The sequence below is a fragment of the Leucopleurus acutus genome, assembly GCF_964270905.1.
Source record: "Leucopleurus acutus genome assembly, chromosome: 16".
Classification (NCBI taxonomy): domain Eukaryota; kingdom Metazoa; phylum Chordata; class Mammalia; order Artiodactyla; family Delphinidae; genus Leucopleurus; species Leucopleurus acutus.
The window spans coordinates 7,105,993-7,126,369 of NC_139158.1; the positions used below are offsets into that span (position 1 = coordinate 7,105,993).

Genomic DNA, 20,377 nt, shown 5'->3' on the forward strand with positions numbered 1-20,377 from the left:
TCCGACCCCTCTCAGCCTGGCTCAAAAGCTCCTTCACACCAGTCCCCACCCTCCACACAAGTCTATTCCCCCACCCACCCCACTCCCAATCATCCCCAGAGCCGGGACACTTTCCATTTTCTTTTATTTATACAAAACAATTGTTTTAAATATAATTTAAGAACCCCTCCAAGCACCAGTGTCTGTCTGTTGTTTCTAACACCACTGCCCCCCACACCCCCTCATGGACACAGCTTAGGGGTACTTGGGGGGGCAGGGAAATGTCTGGGGTTGCGGCGTGACCAAGGCACTGTTCTGGAAACACACAACGATGGGTCCCTGTTTCAACTTGGGCAAAGGAGGCGATAAACAGGTCCCCTCTAACACAAAAAGTTACAAGGACGGTATAAAAAAAAAAAGGGGGGGGAAGGAAAAATAAGACCAAAAACAAAAAATAAAACTCAAAAACCTTCAATATGAAGGCAGCAGATGGGGGAGGGGCATTTACAAGGGAAAACCGAATTCGGTGGAGACAGCAGCAAGGTTGGGACATCCAAGTCCAATGATTTTGTCACTGGGCCATGCCGCCCCTTCCTGCCTCACGACTCGCAGGCTAGTCCCCCCTTCTCTTTGGTCTGCAGGGTCGCTGCCCTTCAAGGTGAGGAGGGGCACCTGGGGGCTCTAATTGGGGATCGGAGGGAGGCCGTGGGGATTGTGCCCAACCCCCCCCCCCCCGGGATGTTGGCAGATTCTGGGCACTTCTTTTCCTCTGGTCAGACCCAATCCCGAGGGTAGGGCTCCCACATCCTCAGTTTGGGGTTCCCCGCTTGGGGAGGGTCTGATTTCTACACTCCCATACGGCCGAATCCCCAAATCCCTTCTCTCCAAATTACCAGCTCCCCGCCCCCATGGGTTCAAAGTGCAATCCAGTGGGGCCCGGGGATGGGAGCCTCTTGGGTCCCCACCCGATTCTGCCCCGGGAATAAGGGGAGCGGCGTCCCCAGTGTGGGAGTCCCTGCCGCTCCAGAGCTGGGGGGCCAGGCGAGGAGGCGCAGGTCAGTACTGGGGCGCTGGTGCCCCCGACCCTCCTGAGGCTCCAGGCTTGGCCTGGGACTTCATGTGCTGGACACTGGCCAGGATTTTTTTCTGATGCCCCGCCAGAGTGACTCCGATTCGGAGCAGGTCCCTGGGGAAGAATGAACAGCTAGGTGAGGCCACTGGGCTCCCGCGCGGCTCTCCTACCAAAACCCCATCCTCGCCTCGGGACTGTCCGCCAATCAGAATGGCCGGCGGGGAAGGGGGCTGACGTCAATAGTTGCCAGTCAGTTTCCGGAGGATTTAGGCGCCTCCACAGTTCTGCGCAGCCGCAGTAAGGAGCGGGGCTAGGTACCCGCGGGGGTCGAGATGCAGGAGGTGGGGCGGGCTGAGAGAGAGAGAGAGAGAGAGAGAAGGAAAGAAAGAGCTGGGTGGGTGGAGAGGAAGGGGCGGGAGAGGACAAAAACAAACTGCTTCCAGCCCCATCCTGATGCGGGGAGACGGGGATAAGGAAAAAAGAAGAGGTGAGAAATGGAGGGCAAGAGCTCGTGTCAGGGAACCCGTGTCAAGGCGAGGCTAGAGCAAGTCAGGGAGGAGATGCCCAGACCTGGTGGGGCAGACTGGCCCGGGACCTGCCTTCCAGGGAGAGGGAGGGCCTCCTGGACCCTCTGTGTCTGGGTTTATAGTCCTTCTATTTCTGTGATTCAAACCTGGGGCAAGAAGAGTCGTTGGGAGAGAAATGGAAAGGCAGAAAGGAGGACCAGGGAGAGGCCAGCTAGGGAAAACCAGTATTTGGGAAGCGTTGGAATCATAAAACCATTTAACATTAAAGCTGGAAAGGCTCTCCAAAACCTAGTCCAACCTTCTCCTTTTATGGGTGGGAAAGCATCCAGAGTTGACACGTCGTTAATGTGAGAGCAGGGTCTGGAATGCAGACAGATGCACGAAGATACATACAGATTGCGAGGTGGGAGCGAGATCGCCCCGGGCTGAGATGGTGCAAGGGGGTGAGGCGCGCGCACAGCTGACCGGGAAGAATCCTGGGGCTCTCAGCCCCTGCAGCTGTTACTGCTTTGGCAGGGGAGGGGCTTTAGAAAACAGAGTTGGCACCAGGAGTTGACCCCAAAGGCCCCTGCTGAAACTGTGGACCTGATTCTGGTCCCCAGGCTCCACCCCTCCTGGCTGCTTGGCCCTCACCACTCCCCCACCTCCATCTCCTGCCACGACTTACTCAGTGGAGATCTGGCTGACCAGCTCGAAGGAGCCAAACCCAGCGGCTGCAAAACTTTCTTCGTATCTTCCCATCTTGATGGCTCGAAGCCACTCGCCCACAGAGCCAAAAGCTGAGTAGTGAGGCTGCCGCTGATCCAGGAGGGGGTGCGAGGCCCTGGGAGGCAAGGATGGGGAGGACACACTGAGAACCAGCCCGTGTCAGGGTGGCGACGTAGAGCCCAGCCCTGGAGAGGTGGACAGGGACCATCCCACATACCACCAAAGGGACGGATACTTCTCAGGGGGAAGCGAGGTTCTCAGGGGATGGCAGAGTGCAGGAAAGAGGGCCCATCCTCTGGGGTCCTCACCCGCCATTCTCGCGGGCCACGATTTTGAGGCTGGCAGGGTTCCGGATCATCTTGTCGAGGGCACTGACCACCTGCGGGAAGCGGGGCCGCGCGTTCCGGTCTTTCTGCCAACAGTCCAGCATAAGCTGATGCAGGGAGGTGGGGCAGTCTGGGGGCGGGGGCAACCGGTAGTCCTGTTCAATGGCATTGATCACCTGGAATGACAGGTAGAAGCACTGGGTGAGGACGTCAGGGAAAACAAGGCTGCCAAAGGACCCCAGGGAAACGGCGACTTAACAGATGCTGGGATGGCTGCTACAGCACCCCCCAGAAGGGCAGTTCTGGGGGGGCTCCTGGCCAGGGCCGAGGCCACTGGCTGTGGCTCAGAGTCCCAGAAGCGCTTGAGCTATGATCCAGACGTGTAACTTCCCAAGACTGCCCTCCATCACTGTGTCCTTCTGTGACCAGATAGGCTGTATTGAACTCTTGGATACAGAGATCAGCTCCTCACAGCGCCACCCTCACCACCTCAAGAACGAAGCAGTGATGAGCTCTCTGAGAACCAAACCCCCCCCGCCGCCACCGCCCCATATCCCAAGAGAGAGGACGTTCCAGGAAAGCTTGGTAGGACACTTACATCCTGATTGCTCATATCCCAGTACGGCCGTTCCCCAAATGACATGACCTCCCACATCACAATCCCATAGCTCCAGGCATCACTGGCAGATGTGAACTTCCGGAATGCAATGGCCTCAGGGGCTGTCCATCGGATGGGAATCTTTCCTCCCTAAAGATGGGGGAGGAAAAGGTGAGCTGGGGGACTCACAGGACTCAGGCATTCTGCCCCCCACCTTTGCGTTTCCCCCAGCTCAGGCCTCCTTTCTTTCTGGGACCCAAACACCCAGCTCCCCGACTCTGTTCTTTTCCTAGACACCCGGTAGCCAAGTTCCTTAAGCTGCCCCCCTGCCCCCACAAAGTCTACTCTTACAACCTGTCTTGGACCAGAGCTGTCAAGCCCTCAGCCTCCCATTCCAACCTGCCCTGCTCACCTGGCCCTAAGAACCTAGTTCATATGCCTGTGCCCCAGCCTCACCAGAGAGCTCGTGTAGGTGGGATCAGAAGAGTTCTCCTCCAGGAATCGGGAGAGGCCAAAGTCTGAAACCTTGCAGACGAGGTTGCTGTTGACCAAGATGTTGCGGGCAGCCAGGTCTCGGTGGACGTAGCTCATCTCAGCAAGGTACCGCATGCCCGAAGCGATGCCCCGTAACATGCCCACGAGCTGGATGACGGTGAACTGGCCGTCGTTCAGCTGGAGATGGACATGGCGGGGGCGTGGTTCGGACAGCTCACCCACCGCTCCCCCTTCCTTCCATGTTCTAAACAGTATTTGTCCCTCCCAGACCCAACTCACAGACCCACCTGTAGGACTGGCCTGCTGACATCCCAGGTAAACCACCCCCTTTCTTTAAAAAAAAAAAAAAAAAAATTCTTTATTTTTATTTTCTTATTTTTAAATTTTATTATTTGAAATCTATAGACAGTTTATTTTATTTTATTTTTTGGTCGTGCATGCGGGATCTTAGTTCCCCGACCAGGTATCGAACCTGGGCTCCCTGCATTGCGAGTGCGGAGTCTTAACCACTGGACCGCCAGGGAAGTCCCTCCCTCCTTTCTTTTACCTTGAGTTCTCTCAGCTCTTACTATGGTATCGTGACACAATGCTTACAATTGTCCCACTTTCAAATATTTGCTTTCAGTCTCTCGTAATTAGATTATAAGGAGACATTTTAAGATTTTCTTCCATTTAACCTAGTACAGTGCTTTACATACAGGAACTACTCAACAAATGCCTTTGATTTATGTTCTCTTTATTTGACAGCAACAGAGCGCTGACAGTTACGCGCATGCTCTGAAGCCGCCCTTCGACAGGTGGAGACGCGTGCGTCGGTGCTGAACCTGCCACAGTCTCGCTCGGCCCTCTTGGACCAACTGTATGCAGGATGCAAGAGAACAGTGAGGAATCGGGTGTGATCAGTGACCACAGCACCAAACCCAAGGTCTAAAGCCCGACCTTGAGCTTTATAGAGCTGCCTCTCACCAGGTAAGCCGACCAGTCATGGACAGTTAACTCAGCCCACCTTCTGGGTTCAACTAGCACGCAGGGGACCCTCGGCAGCCCTCCAGGGCCAGCAACACAGAGTTCAGAAACCGAACTCTGAATCCATCCTCCAAGCCTGCACCCACCCCACGCCTCACATCTCAGCTGGTGGACTCACTTCCAGACGCTCAGGGTAGAGACCTCGGAGTCTCCCACATCCATGGCTGACAGTCCATCAGCAAGTTCTGCTGACTGTGCCTCCAAAACGCACCCCAAACCAACCACTGGTGCGCATTCACTGCAGCCCCCGTGGCCTGAATGATGCCAGTGTTCTCATCGGCTCCTATCCCCCAGCATCCGTCAGAGGGATCTCCTTAAATCACCTCCCTCTCCTGCTGAAAAGCTTCCCCTCAGACTTCTAATCGCATCCAAATTTCTAAGGTCACGAGGCCCAGCCGCCAACCGCAACGTGATCCACTATCACTCCTCTGCTGACCTGGTTCAGCTTCACCGGCCTTTCTGCTTCTTAAACAGGCTGGGATCCCGCCCACCCTGGGTTGCTACTCTCTGCCCCCGACATGCTTCCCCCCATCTTCTCATGGCTGGCTTTCTCATCTACCCAAACGTCATCTCTTCTAAGATAGACCCCCTTCCCTTTCCTGCAACCGGACAATGGAACAGACTCCCGTATCCACAAGGGAGGGTCAGGCCATTCTGGCAGTGCTCCAGGCCTCAGCATCCCTCGTGTTGGCAGCCGGGTAGCCTGTGTCTCCTGATGCGGTGCCACGGGAAGTACACGGCTCCCCCTGATGTAGGCTGGCCACAGACGTTTAATTTTGAACTTAGCACAACATTAATAGACATTGCTTCCCTTACAGGAAACACAGAGAAACAAGCTAGATGACCCCACAAGCAAGAATCCAATAAATCCCGAACATAAGACATTCAAGTGGACAAGTGGCCCAGCCCTTCAGTGTATGAGAACCCCAACGAGGGACTGTCGTGGATGTAGAAAAGGCTCAAAACAATAACCACAGGTGCAATGCTTGATCCTGAACTGGATGCTGGGACATTCTGGGGACAACTAGAGAAATATGAGTATCAAGTTGGCATTAGGTGATACCAAGGAATTGTTGTAATTCTGTTAAACGCAATGTTACTTGGTTATGTAGAAAAACGTTTTGGGGACTTCCCTGGTGGTCCAGTGGTTAAGACGCCGCACTTCCACTGCAGGGGGAGCGGCTTCAATCTCGGGTCAGGGAAATTCCGCACGCCGCATGAAGCGGCCAAAAAAAAGAAAGTTTTGGTTTTTTACAGAAGATGCATAAGAAAGTTTAAAAAATAATAAAATTCATACAGTTTTGTTAAGGTAGCAAAAATGAGCTCTTCTCTCTCATTTCTATGATCCTGTTTAATTTTTTTCACATCTGAAATCATGTTTACTTTCTGTAAAACCTTGTTTGTACTTGCTAATCTTCAGTCTCCCCCATTACGCCACCAACTCTCCAAGAGCAGAGATGGTCACGGCTCTATCCCCCGAGGCCCAGTACAGTGGCTGCTACACAACGAGGCGCTCAGTAAATATTTGTCACGAGGACAGACGACAACCCCTCCATGTCCCAGGGTCAGCCGGCTCCACAGGGAGACCAATCCCAGGACTCCACCTTCCCTGGTGGAGAATGAAGGGCAGAGGGGCAGTGACGCAGGACCCACTGTCTGTCCCGGGTTCTGAGCTCCTTGCTTGCACTACGGGAGCACAGGGTGGATGCGGAAAGCTGGGAGCAGGGGGTCTCACCCTCAGGAAGGAGTCCAGGGCGCCGTTCTCCATGAACTCGGTGAGAATCATGACGGGCACGCTGTTGGTGACCACGCCCTCCAGGCGGATGATGTTGGGGTGCTCGAACTGGCCCATGATGGAGGCCTCGCTCAGGAACTCCCGCCGCTGCCGCTCCGTGTAACCGCCCTTCAGGGTCTTGATGGCCACACAGCTCTCCTTTTTCCCTGGGGCCTTCAGCCGCCCCCGGCACACCTCCCCAAACTCGCCTTCAGGAAGGAGGCCGAGGGTCAGCTCTCCTGACCCGCGCCCCCCCCCCCCGGCCCCAACCCCAGGTCCGGCCCTGCAGTCCCTCTCCCCACCCCTCCCCCCGACCCGGGCACCCAGGCATCTTCCTCTCACCTGCGCCAATCACCTCTTCAATCTTGACATAGGAGACATCGATCTCTTTGGCAAATTCCCTCACAGCCTCATTAGGATCTTCGTATGTGAAGGGGTCAATGTAGACCTTAGTACCTGAGGAATCACGCGGGGCTCGTCAGCCACCACTGCATTCAGATGCCCTGGTCCCTGGCTCACAGCTCGCACCCCAGCCCTATCTCCTCCAGGATGGGCCTACCCACCGTGCCCAATGAGATACTGTCCGTGTTTGTCTGAGTATTCAGCTTCTCTCCCATTGCTCTGCTTCCTGTAGCCGATGGGAAAGAAGAGGTAAACTGAATCACGCATCTCGATGTTTCCAGAGGGGAAGGATGGGAATCAGAGAAGGTTCCAAGTGAAAACAGGCTCCCGGGACATCGGGGGACGTTTGCCCTGGAGCAGGAGGGCAGGTGGCCAGCTACACAGGGCTTCGCAGGGGCCCCCGGGTGCCCAGAGCCCTCACCTGAGGCAAAGGACAGCAATGACGACGACCACGAGGACCAGCACCGCACCCACGACCGCCGTGCCAGCAATCAGGGCCAGCTGCTCCCGCCAGCTCTCGTTCTCTGGAGAAGAACTGGTGATCAGGGGGACCCGGCGGGCCCGTGGGCTCCCCTCAAGTCCCTCAGGGCAAGCAAAGAAGTTTCCCAGCCTTGGTGGGTTTGATTTTGTTCTGTTATAAATACTGGAAACCACAAAAGGTTCCACTTGAACAGAAGGTTCCAAAGGCTAAAAACGAAAAGGTTCGTAGCCAAAAAGTGGAAACACCCCAAATGTCCATCAACGGATGAATGGATAAATAAAATGTGCCGCAGCCATTCAATGGAGTATTTTTCAGCCACGAGACGGAATGAAGTCCTGACATGTTCTACAACACGGATGAACCTTGAAAACATCATGCCATGTAAAAGAAGCCAGTCCCAAAAGACCGTATCGTACACCTGCATTTGTATGAAAGGTCCAGCACAGGCAAACTACAGACACAAAAGGTAGACTAGGCTTCTCCGTGGCGCAGTGGTTGAGAGTCCGCCTGCCGATGCAGGGGACGCGGGTTCGTGCCCCGGTCTGGGACGATCCCACATGCCACGGAGCGGCTGGGCCCGTGAGCCATGGCCGCTGAGTCTGCGCGTCTGGAGCCTGTGCTCTGCAACGGGAGAGGCCACAACAGTGAGAGGCCCGCGTACCACCAAAAAAAAAAAAAAGTAGACTAGTGTTTGCCAGGGGCTGGGAGGTAATGGAAGAGTTATAAGCATCTCTTTTTTGAGGTGCTGAAACGATCTAAAATTAATTGCGGTGAAGGTTGCACAACTCTGTGAATATATTATAAGTCAACGAATTATACATTTTATTTTATTTTAAAATTTATTTATTTTTATTTTTGGCTGTGTTGGGTCTTTGTTTCTGTGCGAGGGCTTTCTCTAGTTGTGGCAAGCGGGGGCCACTCTTCCTTGCGGTGCGCGGGCCTCTCACTATCGCGGCCTCTCTTGTTGCGGAGCACAGGCTCCAGACGCGCAGGCTCAGTAGTTGTGGCTCACGAGCCTAGTTGCTCTGCGGCATGTGGGATCCTCCCAGACCAGGACTCGAACCCGTGTCCCCTGCATTGGCAGGCAGATTCTCAACCACTGCGCCACCAGGGGAGCCCATGAATTATACATTTTAAATGGGTGAATCATGGTGTATGAGTCATATCTCAATAAAATGGTTAAAAAAGTTCAAAAGTTTAGAAAACCACTGAGCCAGCATAGAAAATCTATCATAGTGTCACCTCAGTTAATCCTGGGAGCCCTGTGAGAGAGGCCTCATATTTCCATTTTTTTGGATGAGAGAGCTGGGGCTCAGGGGTCAACTTTTTGCTAAAGGTCACATAGCTGGAGAGCCGCTGAGCTGGCCTTCACACCCAGCTGTTGCTTTTGGTTTCTACATCTTATCCCCAGGCCAAAATGCCTCATGGTTGAGAGAAAGAGAAGCGTGGGGCTGTGGCTTTGGGGGTCCTGAGGGCAGAGCCAAGGCCTCCCGCCTGGTCAGGTCAGCCAACCCCACCCGCATCCGGCTCCCTGGGCTCACCGTCCAGCTGGGTCTGGCTGTGGTGCTCCTGGCCAAAGGGCCCGTAGCCAGCCTCGGAGCGCGCCCGCACCTGGACCAGGTAGCTGGCTCCCCGCTTCAGTCCCCGCAGCTCTGCCCGGTTCTCCGATGTCTTCAGGAACCGCACACTGCTGGGGCCCTCTGCGCCCTGTTCAGGAGAGGGGACTGGCCGTGAGCCAGGGCCCCCAGATTCCACTGCTCTTTCTGCCTCCCCCCGCCCTGGGCCTGCATCCCTAGCATCTCTGTCCTGCTGAGTGGCAGGTGCAGCCTTTGTGCTCACTTATGTATGCACTGTGCCTTGTGTTTTGCATTAATTATATCATTTAATCCTTGTAGCGCTTCTGTGGGATAGGTTCCATTATCCTAAGCATTTTTTGGGGGTGGGGGGGGCCTCGCCGCGTGGCATGCGGGATCTTAGTTCCCCGACGAGGGATCGAACCCATGCCCCCTGCAGTGGAAGCACAGAGTCTTAACCACTGGATTGCCAGGGAAGTCCTATCCTAAGCATTTTACAATGAGGATATTAAGCTCAGAGAGGCCAAGGGGTTGACACAAGGTCACTTGGCTAGTACGTGGCAGAGGGCTGCAATTCAGGCGTCCTGGTCCCTGGAGCGGGTCCCACTGCCCACCCCCACCCCTGGGGCGGGTCCTGGTCTCACCTTCTCGTGATACTTGACCTCGTAGTCCAGCACTGCCCCGCTGGGTGCCCGGGGAACAGCCCAGGCCAGGCTCAAGCTGCTGGGTGATGACCGAGTCACCCTGATGTCGGACACTGGGGGCGGCACTGCAAGAGACAGATGCCTTGGGGCCCTTGATCGTGGCAGGTCTGTCTCTCATCTTTCCCAGCTCCTCCTCTACTGGCCACACTTGTCTCGGTCCCCCAGCTGTTTCCGGAATTCCTTGTGGCTCTCTCTGCCCCGTCCTGAACTCTCCAGTCCACCTCTGCATCTTTTTTTTTTTTTTTTTTTGTGGTACGCGGGCCTCTCACTGTTGTGGCCTCTCCCGTTGCGGAGCACAAGCTCCAGACGCGCAGGCCCAGCAGCCATGGCCCACGGGCCCAGCAACTCCGTGGCATGCGGGATCCTCCTGGACCGGGGCATGAACCCACGTCCCCTGCATCGTCAGGTGGACTCTCAACCACTGCGCCACCAGGGAAGCCCCACTTTTGCATCTTTTTAATTCTCTTTCTGCCTCTTGCCCCAAAGGCCTTGACCCGCTATATTTCCTGGGGATCCCACTCCCCAGCTGCTGCCTTTTCCCCCTCAGGCCTTTAGACTGTCCATATCCCTCGCGAGCCTTTCCCACCAACGCCTCTCCCATCCGACCACAGGCTGCCCCCTGCCCCCAGCCCCCAGTCTCACCCTCACGGTCAGTGGTGACATTCACAGCCTCAAATGGAACTGGCCCGCTGGCTAAGGAGGACACCCCGTTCACGGCGGTGACCTCGAAGGTATAGGTGAAGTCAGGACGCAAGCCACGAATGGCCACCCAGGGCTCCATCAGGTCCCGGGGGCCGGGGTCGAAGGTCAGGTCTCCCCCGCAGGGCGTGCAGGAGCCGCCGGGGCGGCACTCCCGGCACCGGAGCGCATAGGTGAGGTCCTCTCGGCCTCCCGACTCGAGGGGGGCACTCCATTCCAGGCGCAGGGAAGAGCCGTTCAGGCGGGGAACCACGCTTCTCGGGGCGGACGGAGGGGCTGCAGGAGACCAGGACGTCAGGCAGAGGCTGAGCAGATGGGCAGGGGACGGGCAGTGGGACAGACAGGCAGCCACACTGACGTCTTGTCTTGGCCGGGCACCAGGCCAGGGTCAAGAGGAGGAAGGTGTGGGAGGATGGGACTGGGGTCAGGGGTCCACCCTAGGGGTCACTGGCCACTTACTGGTACAGGGTGCACCTCGGGGGTCTGTGCGGGCCCTGAAGTACCCGATGCGACACTGGCAGACGGGCGAGCCAATGGTGTTGGAGTGGCTGTTGGCTGGGCACGGCTGGCAGGACCCCTCCCCAGACAGGGGCTTGAAGGTGCCCTGAGCACAGGCTGCGAGAAAGCATCCATCAGAGACATTCAGCAGTGAGGGGGGGGGATGGGGACCAAAAAAAGGACATTCGGCAGCTATTAAAGTTGCACGAGGCGCAAAAGGGAGAACAGGGAGGGAGAAGCACCTCTAAGAGAAGACCTCCCTCCAGACCAGGGGTCTGAACCCGGACGTGTACCCCCGGCCACTCCACGGCAGCCTGGTGAAACCCAGACCCCTGCTCCGAGGAATGATTTTAAATGCACACCACAAAATACACAGATTACCAAGAAAATCAAATAACTAAAAATACAGTGATCGAAACATGAAGAAACTTTGCAACACAGCAACGTGTGTTTCTGTACCAACAAGATACAGCGGCAAAGCTGACAGGCGAGGAAATACTGAAGTCACCACGAGCGAAAAACAACATTTTGCCAGTCTTGCGTCATCTCTAATGGGCTGTGAAAACACCCAGGATTTGAATGGGGCCCAAGTCTCAGGTCCTGCTCGACCCGCTGGGCTGTGGCTGACACTCCGTGAGAGGAGTGGCCAGTTTCAGGTAAAGATGAGTGCAAAGAAATGGTCATTTTTTTTCCCTTCCACCAAAGTTCACAGATTCCCCTACATTCTACCTACAAAACCCAGGTTAAGAAACTCTGCTCTGGAGAAAAGGCTACGTGAGAATTCAATATCAGTAAATTTGACGAAACCACAACGAAAAAGACTACAGACCGTGAAGCCTTTGTCCTCTGAGTCCAATAAGGTCCCCCAGCCCTGAGGACAGTCCCACAGCCCAGAAAGGAATTGGACATAGAAGGATGAGTGTGGAAATGATGGAGAGCTCAGAACTGTGCTGGGGGCCCTGAAAACACACCCTCCAGTAACTGAGTGCCCAGGAGAATAAAGAACTTTTAAAATGGAAATTTAAGAAGTGGGTCCAAGAGCAGGGTACCAGCCAGGCCTCCTGCAGACACGGGCAAGCTTTGTGGGGGAAGTGCTGGCCCTCACCTCGGCACCTGGTATTCCCCTCGGCGGCCTCAAACCCTGGAGCACAGCTGCAGCCCGTGACCGGCTGCTCAGCCCACTGGCCATCCTCCCGGCAGTAGAGGCTCGGGCTGGGGCCAGGGGCGGGCACGGCATCGGCCACGCAGCTCCCCGCCACGGGAACCACCAGCTCACGAGGCACGGTCTCCGGGAAGCAGGTGAGGTTCACGGTCAGCTGGGCGCACTTCTTATAGAAGAGGTGCAGGGACAGCAGGGCCATGCAGGCGCCCTGGTCCTGGAAGGCCAGATAGAAGCCGGCCTTGGTGAGCGGGCCCAGACGCAGCGTCTTGACGTTCACCTTCCCGGTGGCCTCGGCCCCGGGGCGCTTCCGGGTCAGGTGCTCAGCAGCAACTGTGTCCACCTGCCAGGTTGGGGAAGAGACTCACTGCCGCTGTCCTCCACTCCCCCAGGACCCCGCTGGACTGTCTTCTTCCCAGCTCACCCTCTCCCTGACCTGCCTGCCTCCTGTTCCAGAACCTTCTCTCCACCGTTCCCAACGTACGCTTTCCTGTAGGCCCCAACATTGTCCATTAACACCCGCCGAGCTCCTATGATGCATCCAGCCACTGTCCCGCACCCCCTTTCTGTGCATCACTCATCCTACAGACACTTATCAACACCCACTCTGTGCCAGGCCCTGGACTCCACGCCAAGGAACCAGAAATGAAGGCAACGCTGATGAGCTAATGATAAATTAAAAGTATGATGAGTGCTACGGCAGGCGGGACCCCAGGCAGGGCACATCAGCAAAGGCGTCCCAGGGGGCACCTCGGAGCTGGAAGTTACAAGGCGAGGAGTTGGGTGGGAGGCAGAGAGAAGGCATTCTAGGGTGAGGCATCAGCTGGTGCGAAGGCAGGGGGCTGGAAAGGGGCGAAGTGTACTCAGAGAATGGGGAAGTGTAGGGGGGCCCCAGCACATGGAGTAGAGCGGCTGTCCCACCTAGCAGGCCACCCTCTCCCCTCCTCAGACCCGGGCCTCTTGCTCCTCGCCCCCAGCACCTCTAGACCACAGGCAGGCCCCAGACCCCTCCTTGGCCTGGGGCACCTGGGTACCTTGATGTAAGGGTTCTCCATCCAGGCTGGCGTGTGGGCCGTGGCCGTGTCCGCGTCGCTCTCAAAGTAGAAGACGGTGAAGGTCTCCTTGCAGGAGCGGCCGGCCCGCGGCAGGGAGAGGCACTCCAGCATGGTGAAGCGCAGCGTGGCATACACGTGCACGGCGCCCCGCCGGGGCACCCAGCCCGTGCGCAGCCAGTGGGCCAGGCCTGGGGCCCGCTGCACGTCACACACCTCGTAGGTCCGAACACTGTGCTGCTCCTCGTCCAGGCCGCTCAGCTCCTCCCACTGCGGGGAGAAGGGCGCTCAGCCTGGGGGCTGCTAAGTGGGTGGGTGAAGGCCAGTGCCATAAAGCCACGAGGGGCTGGGGGACCCTGGAGAGCAAGGGCTCAGAGGATACCTGCTTCGGCTGCTGCGACGGCTGTGTGTGTGTGTGTGTGTGTGGGTGGGTGGGGGGCCTGGGAAGCAGGAGCACAGGTGGACCCCCTCCCTCGGTTTCTCTCCAAGCCCCAGCTCTTACCTGTCCCTCCACCTGAGGGAATGTCACCCACTTCAGATCGGCAGTTTCCAATTTTGTGTTCAGTAGGGTCTCTAAGACAGACAGACAGAGTCAGTAAGCGCTTGGGAGAGACACCAGGAAGCCCAGATCCCTGGGAGCCGAGACAGACAGACAGGCCGAGGAGGGGAGGGAGCCCTGCCCTCTGCCCCCCCAGCAAGCCCAGATTCCCAGCCTCTTTTCTGAGTGCCAGCCCCGCCCCTGGCAGCTGACAGGCACGGAGCTGACCTTCAGGACTCCCAGATCTAGGCCTCTGTGAACTGCTGTGCCCCAGAGAAGGGGGGACACAGATGCTGAAAGGGGAAAAAGGCAAACAGCTCAGAAAGGGCTAAGCTAGAGCCCAGACCTGACCCTGACCCCGAGGCGGGATACAGGGACACCCCTCCCACCAGGGCCTGCCTCAGCCTCTGCAGTCCGTTCCCAAATCCAAAGAACGTGCTGCCTCCGTCCCCACCCCCCTTCAGACCAAACACCCCAGCCCTTCAGATCCTTGAAGGTGGTGCTGACCTCCTCAGGCCCAGCCCTGACCCCCCATTCCCTCCCCACCAGCTAGCTGCCCTCGGAGGAGGAAGTGCTGGAGGCCGGGACGCTTGGGTTCCTGCCCTGGGCCCCTGTGTGCACGGGCCTCACATCTGGATTTGGTTACGGGAAGGAAAAGGAGAGGAGATTTTAGGGGTGTGTGTACGGCGGGGGGGGGGGGTGAGCACACCTGGCTCTGCTCTGGCCTCTCTCTGGGGAGGAGAGGGGCGCGGCTCTGGAGGAAGGTGGGGATTAGGAGAAACTGCACAGCCCCCACCCCCGCCCCCCGCCCCTGGCTGAGGGGGGGGGAGGGTAGGGGAATCCCCTCGGAGATTTGTGGGTGGGGTGCTGCAGGCCTGCCCTGGGAGGAGCCGAGAGGGGGCCCCCAGGGGAGCCAGCAGCACACCTGGGACCAGGGCCCCCCTCCCTGGTGGGAGCTGCAGGAGAGAAGGGAAGGCAGGTGGGCGGGCAGCGTCCTCCCAGGGACCAGGTGATGTCCACGGAGGGCAAGGGGTCAGGCGGGACCCCGGCCAGGCAGCTGGGGGTGAGGCCTGGGCCCCCATGGATGGCGGGAGACAGCCCAGCACGCTGGGGACAGGATGCCCGGGTTCTGGGAAGGGGGCGGATAGAGGCTGCCGTCTCCACCCTCCATTGTTCCAGACTGGATAGTGTTTTCCTGTCTCCAATTTATACACTGTCTCTGTTTCAGGCTGTCCCGGGCGCTCTGAGCGGCTCACTTTCTCTCACCCTCTCTCTTTGATCTGTCACTTCTTTTGCCTCCCACCTCTCTCTCCCGCTCTCCATCCACCTCCATTTCTCTTTCTGACTGTCACTCTGCTTTCTGTCTCCCACCTTTCACCATCCCTGGGGCACAGAGCCTTGGATAAAAGACTGAACTCTTGTCTCAGTCTCCTCATCTGTAAAATGGGAGCAACAATACATCCCACCCACAGGGTTGTTGGAACCCTGAAAACATAAAGCACTCAGCATGGGCCTTGGGCCCAGAAAGCACTGAGGTAATAGAAATTAGAAGTTACAAAAAAAAAAAAAAAGAAATTAGAAGTTACTCCCTGTTCCTCTTTGCATCTTTCTTTCTCTCTCACCACACATCATCCCGACGGGTTTTCTCCCTGCTTTACTTTCCCCTTTCTCTCCCACAGTTCTTTCCCCATCTTTCCCCGAGCCCAGCAAGTCTCTCCTCTTCCCCCACACCCAGCCTTTGATCCCCAGCCCAGAGCAGCACTGCCCAGCCTGGGGGAGAGGGGTTTCTAACTGCCTTTGATTCCTTCTCCTCAGTAGCCCCCCATGGCCCACTCCCCAGAGACCCCTTTGATTCCAGGCAGTGAAGGAGGGCAAGGAGGCAGCTCATTGAAAGGAGATTAGGGCCATGGGAGGAGGGTTTACAGGGCTCTTGGCTCCCCCTCTAGGGGTTGGGGGGAGGGCAGAGGCTCATGGATAAAGTAACATTTTGGCTGGGGTGGGGGGATGCAGAAAAATTAGAAGTTTAAGAGAGACAAGTAGACAGCAGTTAAGCTGAGTTCAGGGGACACGAGGGCTGTGTAGGTCAGTTTCTGCCGGCCTAGGGTTAGAGGAAAGGACTCTGGTGGGACTGGGGCAGGGTCTAGACAGCATTTAAAGGGCTGGGGTGCAGCTTGGGGAAACCAGGGAAGGGGCCTCCCTGGCGCAGGGGCTGTGGCTTTGGGAGAGATTTGGAGGTTTGGAGTGTGAGTGCAGAAGGTGGCCATCCCCACGGCGGTGTGTGGAATTGTAGGGTCAAGGTGTGAATGCTCCGGAATGGGGGGGTGGGGTAGTTTTATGGGCTAGCACAAAGTTCTGCCTTGTCTTCTTGTTCCTCCAGAAATGTTTCCTCCTGTTTGGCAGAGGTGGGAGGAGAGGACAGAAACTTTGGAGAGAGTTTTGAAGATGGGAGTAGAAAATTGGAGATAAAAGGAAAGGCTGCCAAGGGCGTCTGGAGTCCGGAGGAAGAGTGTGGGGAGCCGGGACCGGGGCATGTCCCGGGACAGAGCTCGCCTCCATCTCTTTCCCAAACAAAAGAAAACTCCACTCCCCGCTGGGCCGCCTCCTCCCCGCCCCCCTCCCGGGCTAGCACTATTGGTCCGGAGTGTTCGCTGTTGGGGTGCCGGGTTTGGGGGAGACAGATGTCGGCCCTTCCACCCCGAGGCCCATCTTCGGGGGACCCCAGAAGTGGCGGGGTGACTCCAAGGAAACTCACCTTCTAAAGCGGCTACAAGCGAAGCCCAGCAGAGCAGAGCCCGGAGCTCCATGGCGCCGCCTCACTCTGGTTGGATCCGATCCGAGTTTGGGGGGCCCTAGCCCCCCCAGGTCTAAACCCCCCCCCCGAGCGGGTGGACGTCGACTCCCCGCGCTGAACTCGGTAGGGGCCCTCAGCGCGGGCCCATGCGGGCGCGCCGGGCACCCGGTGGCGGCGCCCAGGTGTGGCCCCGCGTCCCAGCCGCGCGCGCAGACGGGAGGGCGGGGGCGTCCTGGCAGCGGCCGCACCGGGCGCGAGCAGAGCAAGACGTGGCTGGAGTCGGGGTCCCTCCGGGGCCTCGGGGTCCCGCCCCGGGTGGCTGGGGGTGGGCCGGCCGCTCGCGCTCTCCCCCCCTCCCTGGAGTGGTGCTGCTCGCGCCGCCGGGCCGAGTGCGCTCCGCGTCGGCAGGGAGGGTGGGAGCGGAGCGGGGACGGGAGCGGGAGGGAGGGGACTGCGGCGCGGGGCCAAGCAGGCTGGGGCTGGGCCGGGCGGCGCCTGGCCGGGGAGGGCCGGGCGCGCGGGGGGCGGGGGGAGTTACCCCCCAGCCCAGGCGAGGCGAGGGGGCCGGGGCGTGCTGATTGGAGCGCGCGCTGCTGAATAATTCATGAGGGAAGCGGAGCGGGGCGTCGAGCTGAGCAGGTCGGGAAGTTGGGAGAAAGTTTGGAGAAGGGGGAGGGGCGGCGGGTGCGGAGCCCGGGGACCGCCCAGACCTGCCCCGTGGCCGTGCGCCCCTGATCCGGACCGCGCGTGTCGGGGCCGGAGCCCAGGGACCCCTGGGTCAGGTCCGAGCCCGGCAGACACCAGGGAGCAGAGAAACACACCCCGCAGCATGGAGGGCCGCACGCTCGAAGCCCTATCCGATCCTCCTGCGGACTTCGGATTCCCACCACCCCCTGGTTGGCGCAGGGGACCGTGTTTGGGGGAAATTTTTAAAGATGGAGGGTGGCCCAGCGGGCCCCAAGGCAGAGGTCTCAGCTTAGATACGCCTGGAGCGAACGTTCACACAATCATTCAACAAACATTAAGTATTGGGGACCTACTGTGCGCGCAACGCAGCGCTGAAAAATGTGCAGAGGAAGAGGGGCACCTGGGTTGAGATGGGGAGTGTAGAAAACCCAGGAAGCAAGGGTAAGTAAAAGGTAGTTGGGTCCGAGAGAGTGAGGGGCCCAGACGGATTCCCAGATCATGGTCCTCACTCTCACCGTCGCGATTCGGAGGGCTCCGCGACACCCTCAGTCCTGACCCCTGGGGCTTGGGCCGGGGCTGCTGCTGTCTGTCTTTCCTAAGGCTGTTTCCTGTCGGGCTCCTGGGGGCCCTCGGCGTGGCTGGGAGGGCCTTTCCTCTCGTCGCCATCCACCCCCTACCAAATCTCGTGAGTTAGAGGGGAGGGTCCAGGAAAGCAGCTCCTCCCAGAAGAGCTGGAAGGAAAGAGCTTAGACTCAGAAGGTATTTAAGGGGGGGCGAGTAAGAGGAGCTGAGCAGCCGAGAGAGGGAAAGAGGAGTCCTTGGTGCTTGGGGGGTTGCCAAGCCCCTCTAACCCACAGCGAGGACAGCCAGGCCTGCAGTGACCTCTTGTCCCAGCGCACTTATCTTGCTGCCACAAGTGGTGCTCCCCACACCCTTGCCCTTCCTCGTAGCCCTGCCTGGGTCCTGCTCCGGGGTGGGTGGGGGGGTCACAGGGGGCAGGAAACAGCCAGCTTGGCTGGAGCCAGGCAGACCAGGCCAGGGCTGGGAATTCCCTCCTCCCTCCCCGATCCAAGCCCAGTATCCCTTGTTCAGTTTCTCCTCCAGGCTATCCATCTCCTGCGGACTCACCTTTCCCTGCTCTCACTCTGCACTCATTCTCTAGCCTCTAAGAGTTACGATTGTGTCTCCTCCTGGGCCCTGCCCTCAACCCCACCTCAGGCTCTTGGTTGCTTGAATTGTCTCCTTTGATGGGGGATGTAGTTCATCATCATGGTTGAGGCGGGGGGAGTCGGTGCATGGCCGGAATGGAAGAGAAACCCAGGTACACGGAGAAATGAGGCTGGGTGGAGCAAGGGGCTGATGAGACTGGAGGGGTGAAGAGATGCAACAGCTCACCACAGATTCAAACCCTGTATTTCTGACCCCCTGAGCACCAGGACTCCCTCAGCTAGAGCGAGCAAAGCACCACAGCTAAGAAGATACCCAGTTGGTCCCGCATCATAGGTCATCAGCCCCCATCCCCCAGCAGGTAATTCAGTTCCTAATATCTAGTGTACACCAAACAAGGAATGATTAAAATGAAACCTTTATTGAACATCTACTGTGTGCCAGGTGATCACCGTGCCAGTTTGCAAGATTTGTAAAACAGGGCTTCTCACCTCAAAGGTCGATACTCTGGTGGAAATCCCATTATTTCCCTCTTCCATGGAGACGACAGCTGAGATTTTTCACTCCTATCCTCAAAAATCATCCTCGGTCTCCCTGGGGGTGTGAGGTCATTTCCTCCACCCTCGGACCACTTCGCAGGCAAGCGATTTCAGTCTCCGCTGAGTGTCATCACACAGGCGAGCAACCATGTCACTACCTGGTTTGATGCTTTTGCTCCACAGACCCAAACAAATGTCAAGCCCTCCTTCCTTCATTATTAGAGCACCTAGAGCACTTCACTGTCCTCCCAGCCCAAATATGTGGCTGTCCTCCCTGTTCCCTGTCCGTGATCAATATATTGCTGTGGCAGTGCCTGTGTGGAGCACACCTCTCCCCCAGCAGCTGGTAGGGTTTTCTCTTTGCTATCCACCTGGTTACAGTTGTTTGGAGTGGGCTTGGAGTTCGGACTTTTTTCTATATGTAATAAACAAACAACAAACAAATCACCCCTTTCACCATCAGTTGTAGAAATCATCACTCCTTTTCCCATATCCAAGTCCCCCTTGTAAGGCCCACCTGACCCCATCAAGTCTAGAGTTAAGTTTACCTGGGAGCTCAGCAAGTTTAAATTTAGGCACCCCTCACCTTCTAGGCTCCTCCCACCACCCTGGTTAATGAGTCCCGTCAATTTAAACAGTTTTCAGGGTGACTCACAGTAGGAGAATGTTTGAAATGGCCCCAAATCTCGCACCTCTTACACGAAAGGAATTTGATAGAGATTCTGACAGTACCAATAATAAGCTGTAGAGCTCAATGAGGTTTTTATAAACTCTCAACAATGAAAGAAAAAAAAATTGAATTGGCCATACTAGAGAAAGACAAAGAGACAAAGAGAATAGAAAATAATATTATAAAATCATTATCATATGAAGAGGTGGTCATAGAGTTCGTATCTAAGAAACAGGACATGAAATTATTATAGCGATGTGCTGGCAGCTATTAACTACAAATATTTCTAGATTTTGTAATATTTATGGTGTTTTATCACCTTCACATTGCAACTGGTTGTGATTTCTCAATCTAGGTAAACATTAACTTTTACACCTAATTTTATATTCATGGTTTTGTTTTTGTTTTCCTAAGGAGGGTTCCCCCAATTGTAAAAACATCAGGACCGGGCTTCCCTGGTGGCTCAGTAGTTAAGAATCCACCTGCTGATGCAGGGGACACGGGTTTGAGCCCTGGTCCGGTAAGATCCCACATGCCTCGGAGCAGCTAAGCCTGTGCGCCACAACTACTGAGCCTGTGCTCCAGAGCCCGCGAGGCACAACTCCTGAAGCCCGGGCGCCTAGAGCCTGTGCTCTGCAACAAGAGAAGCCACCGCAATGAGAAGCCCGCGCACTGCAACAAAGACCCAACGCAGCCAAAAATAAATAAATTAAATAAATAAATTAAACAAACAAAAGCATCAGGACCCAAAAAACCTGAATCCACTGCTCCTATGACCACCACAAACCTTCCTGAACTCATCATATGCAAAGTTGTAATAGACACATGCCTTAATTTATTAGTGATTGTATATTTCCTTGTATGTGGTTCTAAGCTTCATGAAAGCAGGTGCAACATACGTTGTGTTCACT

General features: G+C 56.8%; 1 protein-coding gene across 1 annotated transcript; it reads right to left on the bottom strand.

Moving 5' to 3' along the window:
- Window positions 1-166: 166 nt before the first annotated feature.
- Window positions 167-16,456, bottom strand: EPHB4 (EPH receptor B4). The gene is made up of 17 exons (XM_082857337.1): window positions 16,365-16,456; window positions 13,577-13,647; window positions 13,057-13,344; window positions 11,969-12,365; window positions 10,825-10,980; window positions 10,309-10,641; window positions 9,607-9,731; window positions 8,930-9,095; window positions 7,329-7,431; window positions 7,069-7,133; window positions 6,848-6,961; window positions 6,467-6,714; window positions 3,667-3,882; window positions 3,211-3,360; window positions 2,595-2,788; window positions 2,246-2,401; window positions 167-1,165 (listed from the first exon to the last, which is right to left on the bottom strand). The coding sequence occupies exons 1-17, from the start codon at window positions 16,414-16,416 to the stop codon at window positions 1,036-1,038; spliced, it is 2,964 nt and encodes a 987-aa protein (XP_082713463.1). The 5' UTR covers window positions 16,417-16,456; the 3' UTR covers window positions 167-1,035.
- Window positions 16,457-20,377: the final 3,921 nt, after the last annotated feature.

Bases quoted from the DNA above. Each gene is read 5' to 3' on its own strand.
- EPHB4 (XM_082857337.1), bottom strand. From the start codon at position 16,416: ATGGAGCTCCGGGCTCTGCTCTGCTGGGCTTCGCTTGTAGCCGCTTTA. The intron at 3,883-6,466 runs GTGAGACCCCCT...GTCCATCTCCAG, and splicing joins CCCTGGACTCCTTCCTGAGG to CTGAACGACGGCCAGTTCAC. The intron at 1,166-2,245 runs GTAAGTCGTGGC...ATTCTTCCCCAG, and splicing joins GTCAGCCAGATCTCCACTGA to GGACCTGCTCCGAATCGGAG.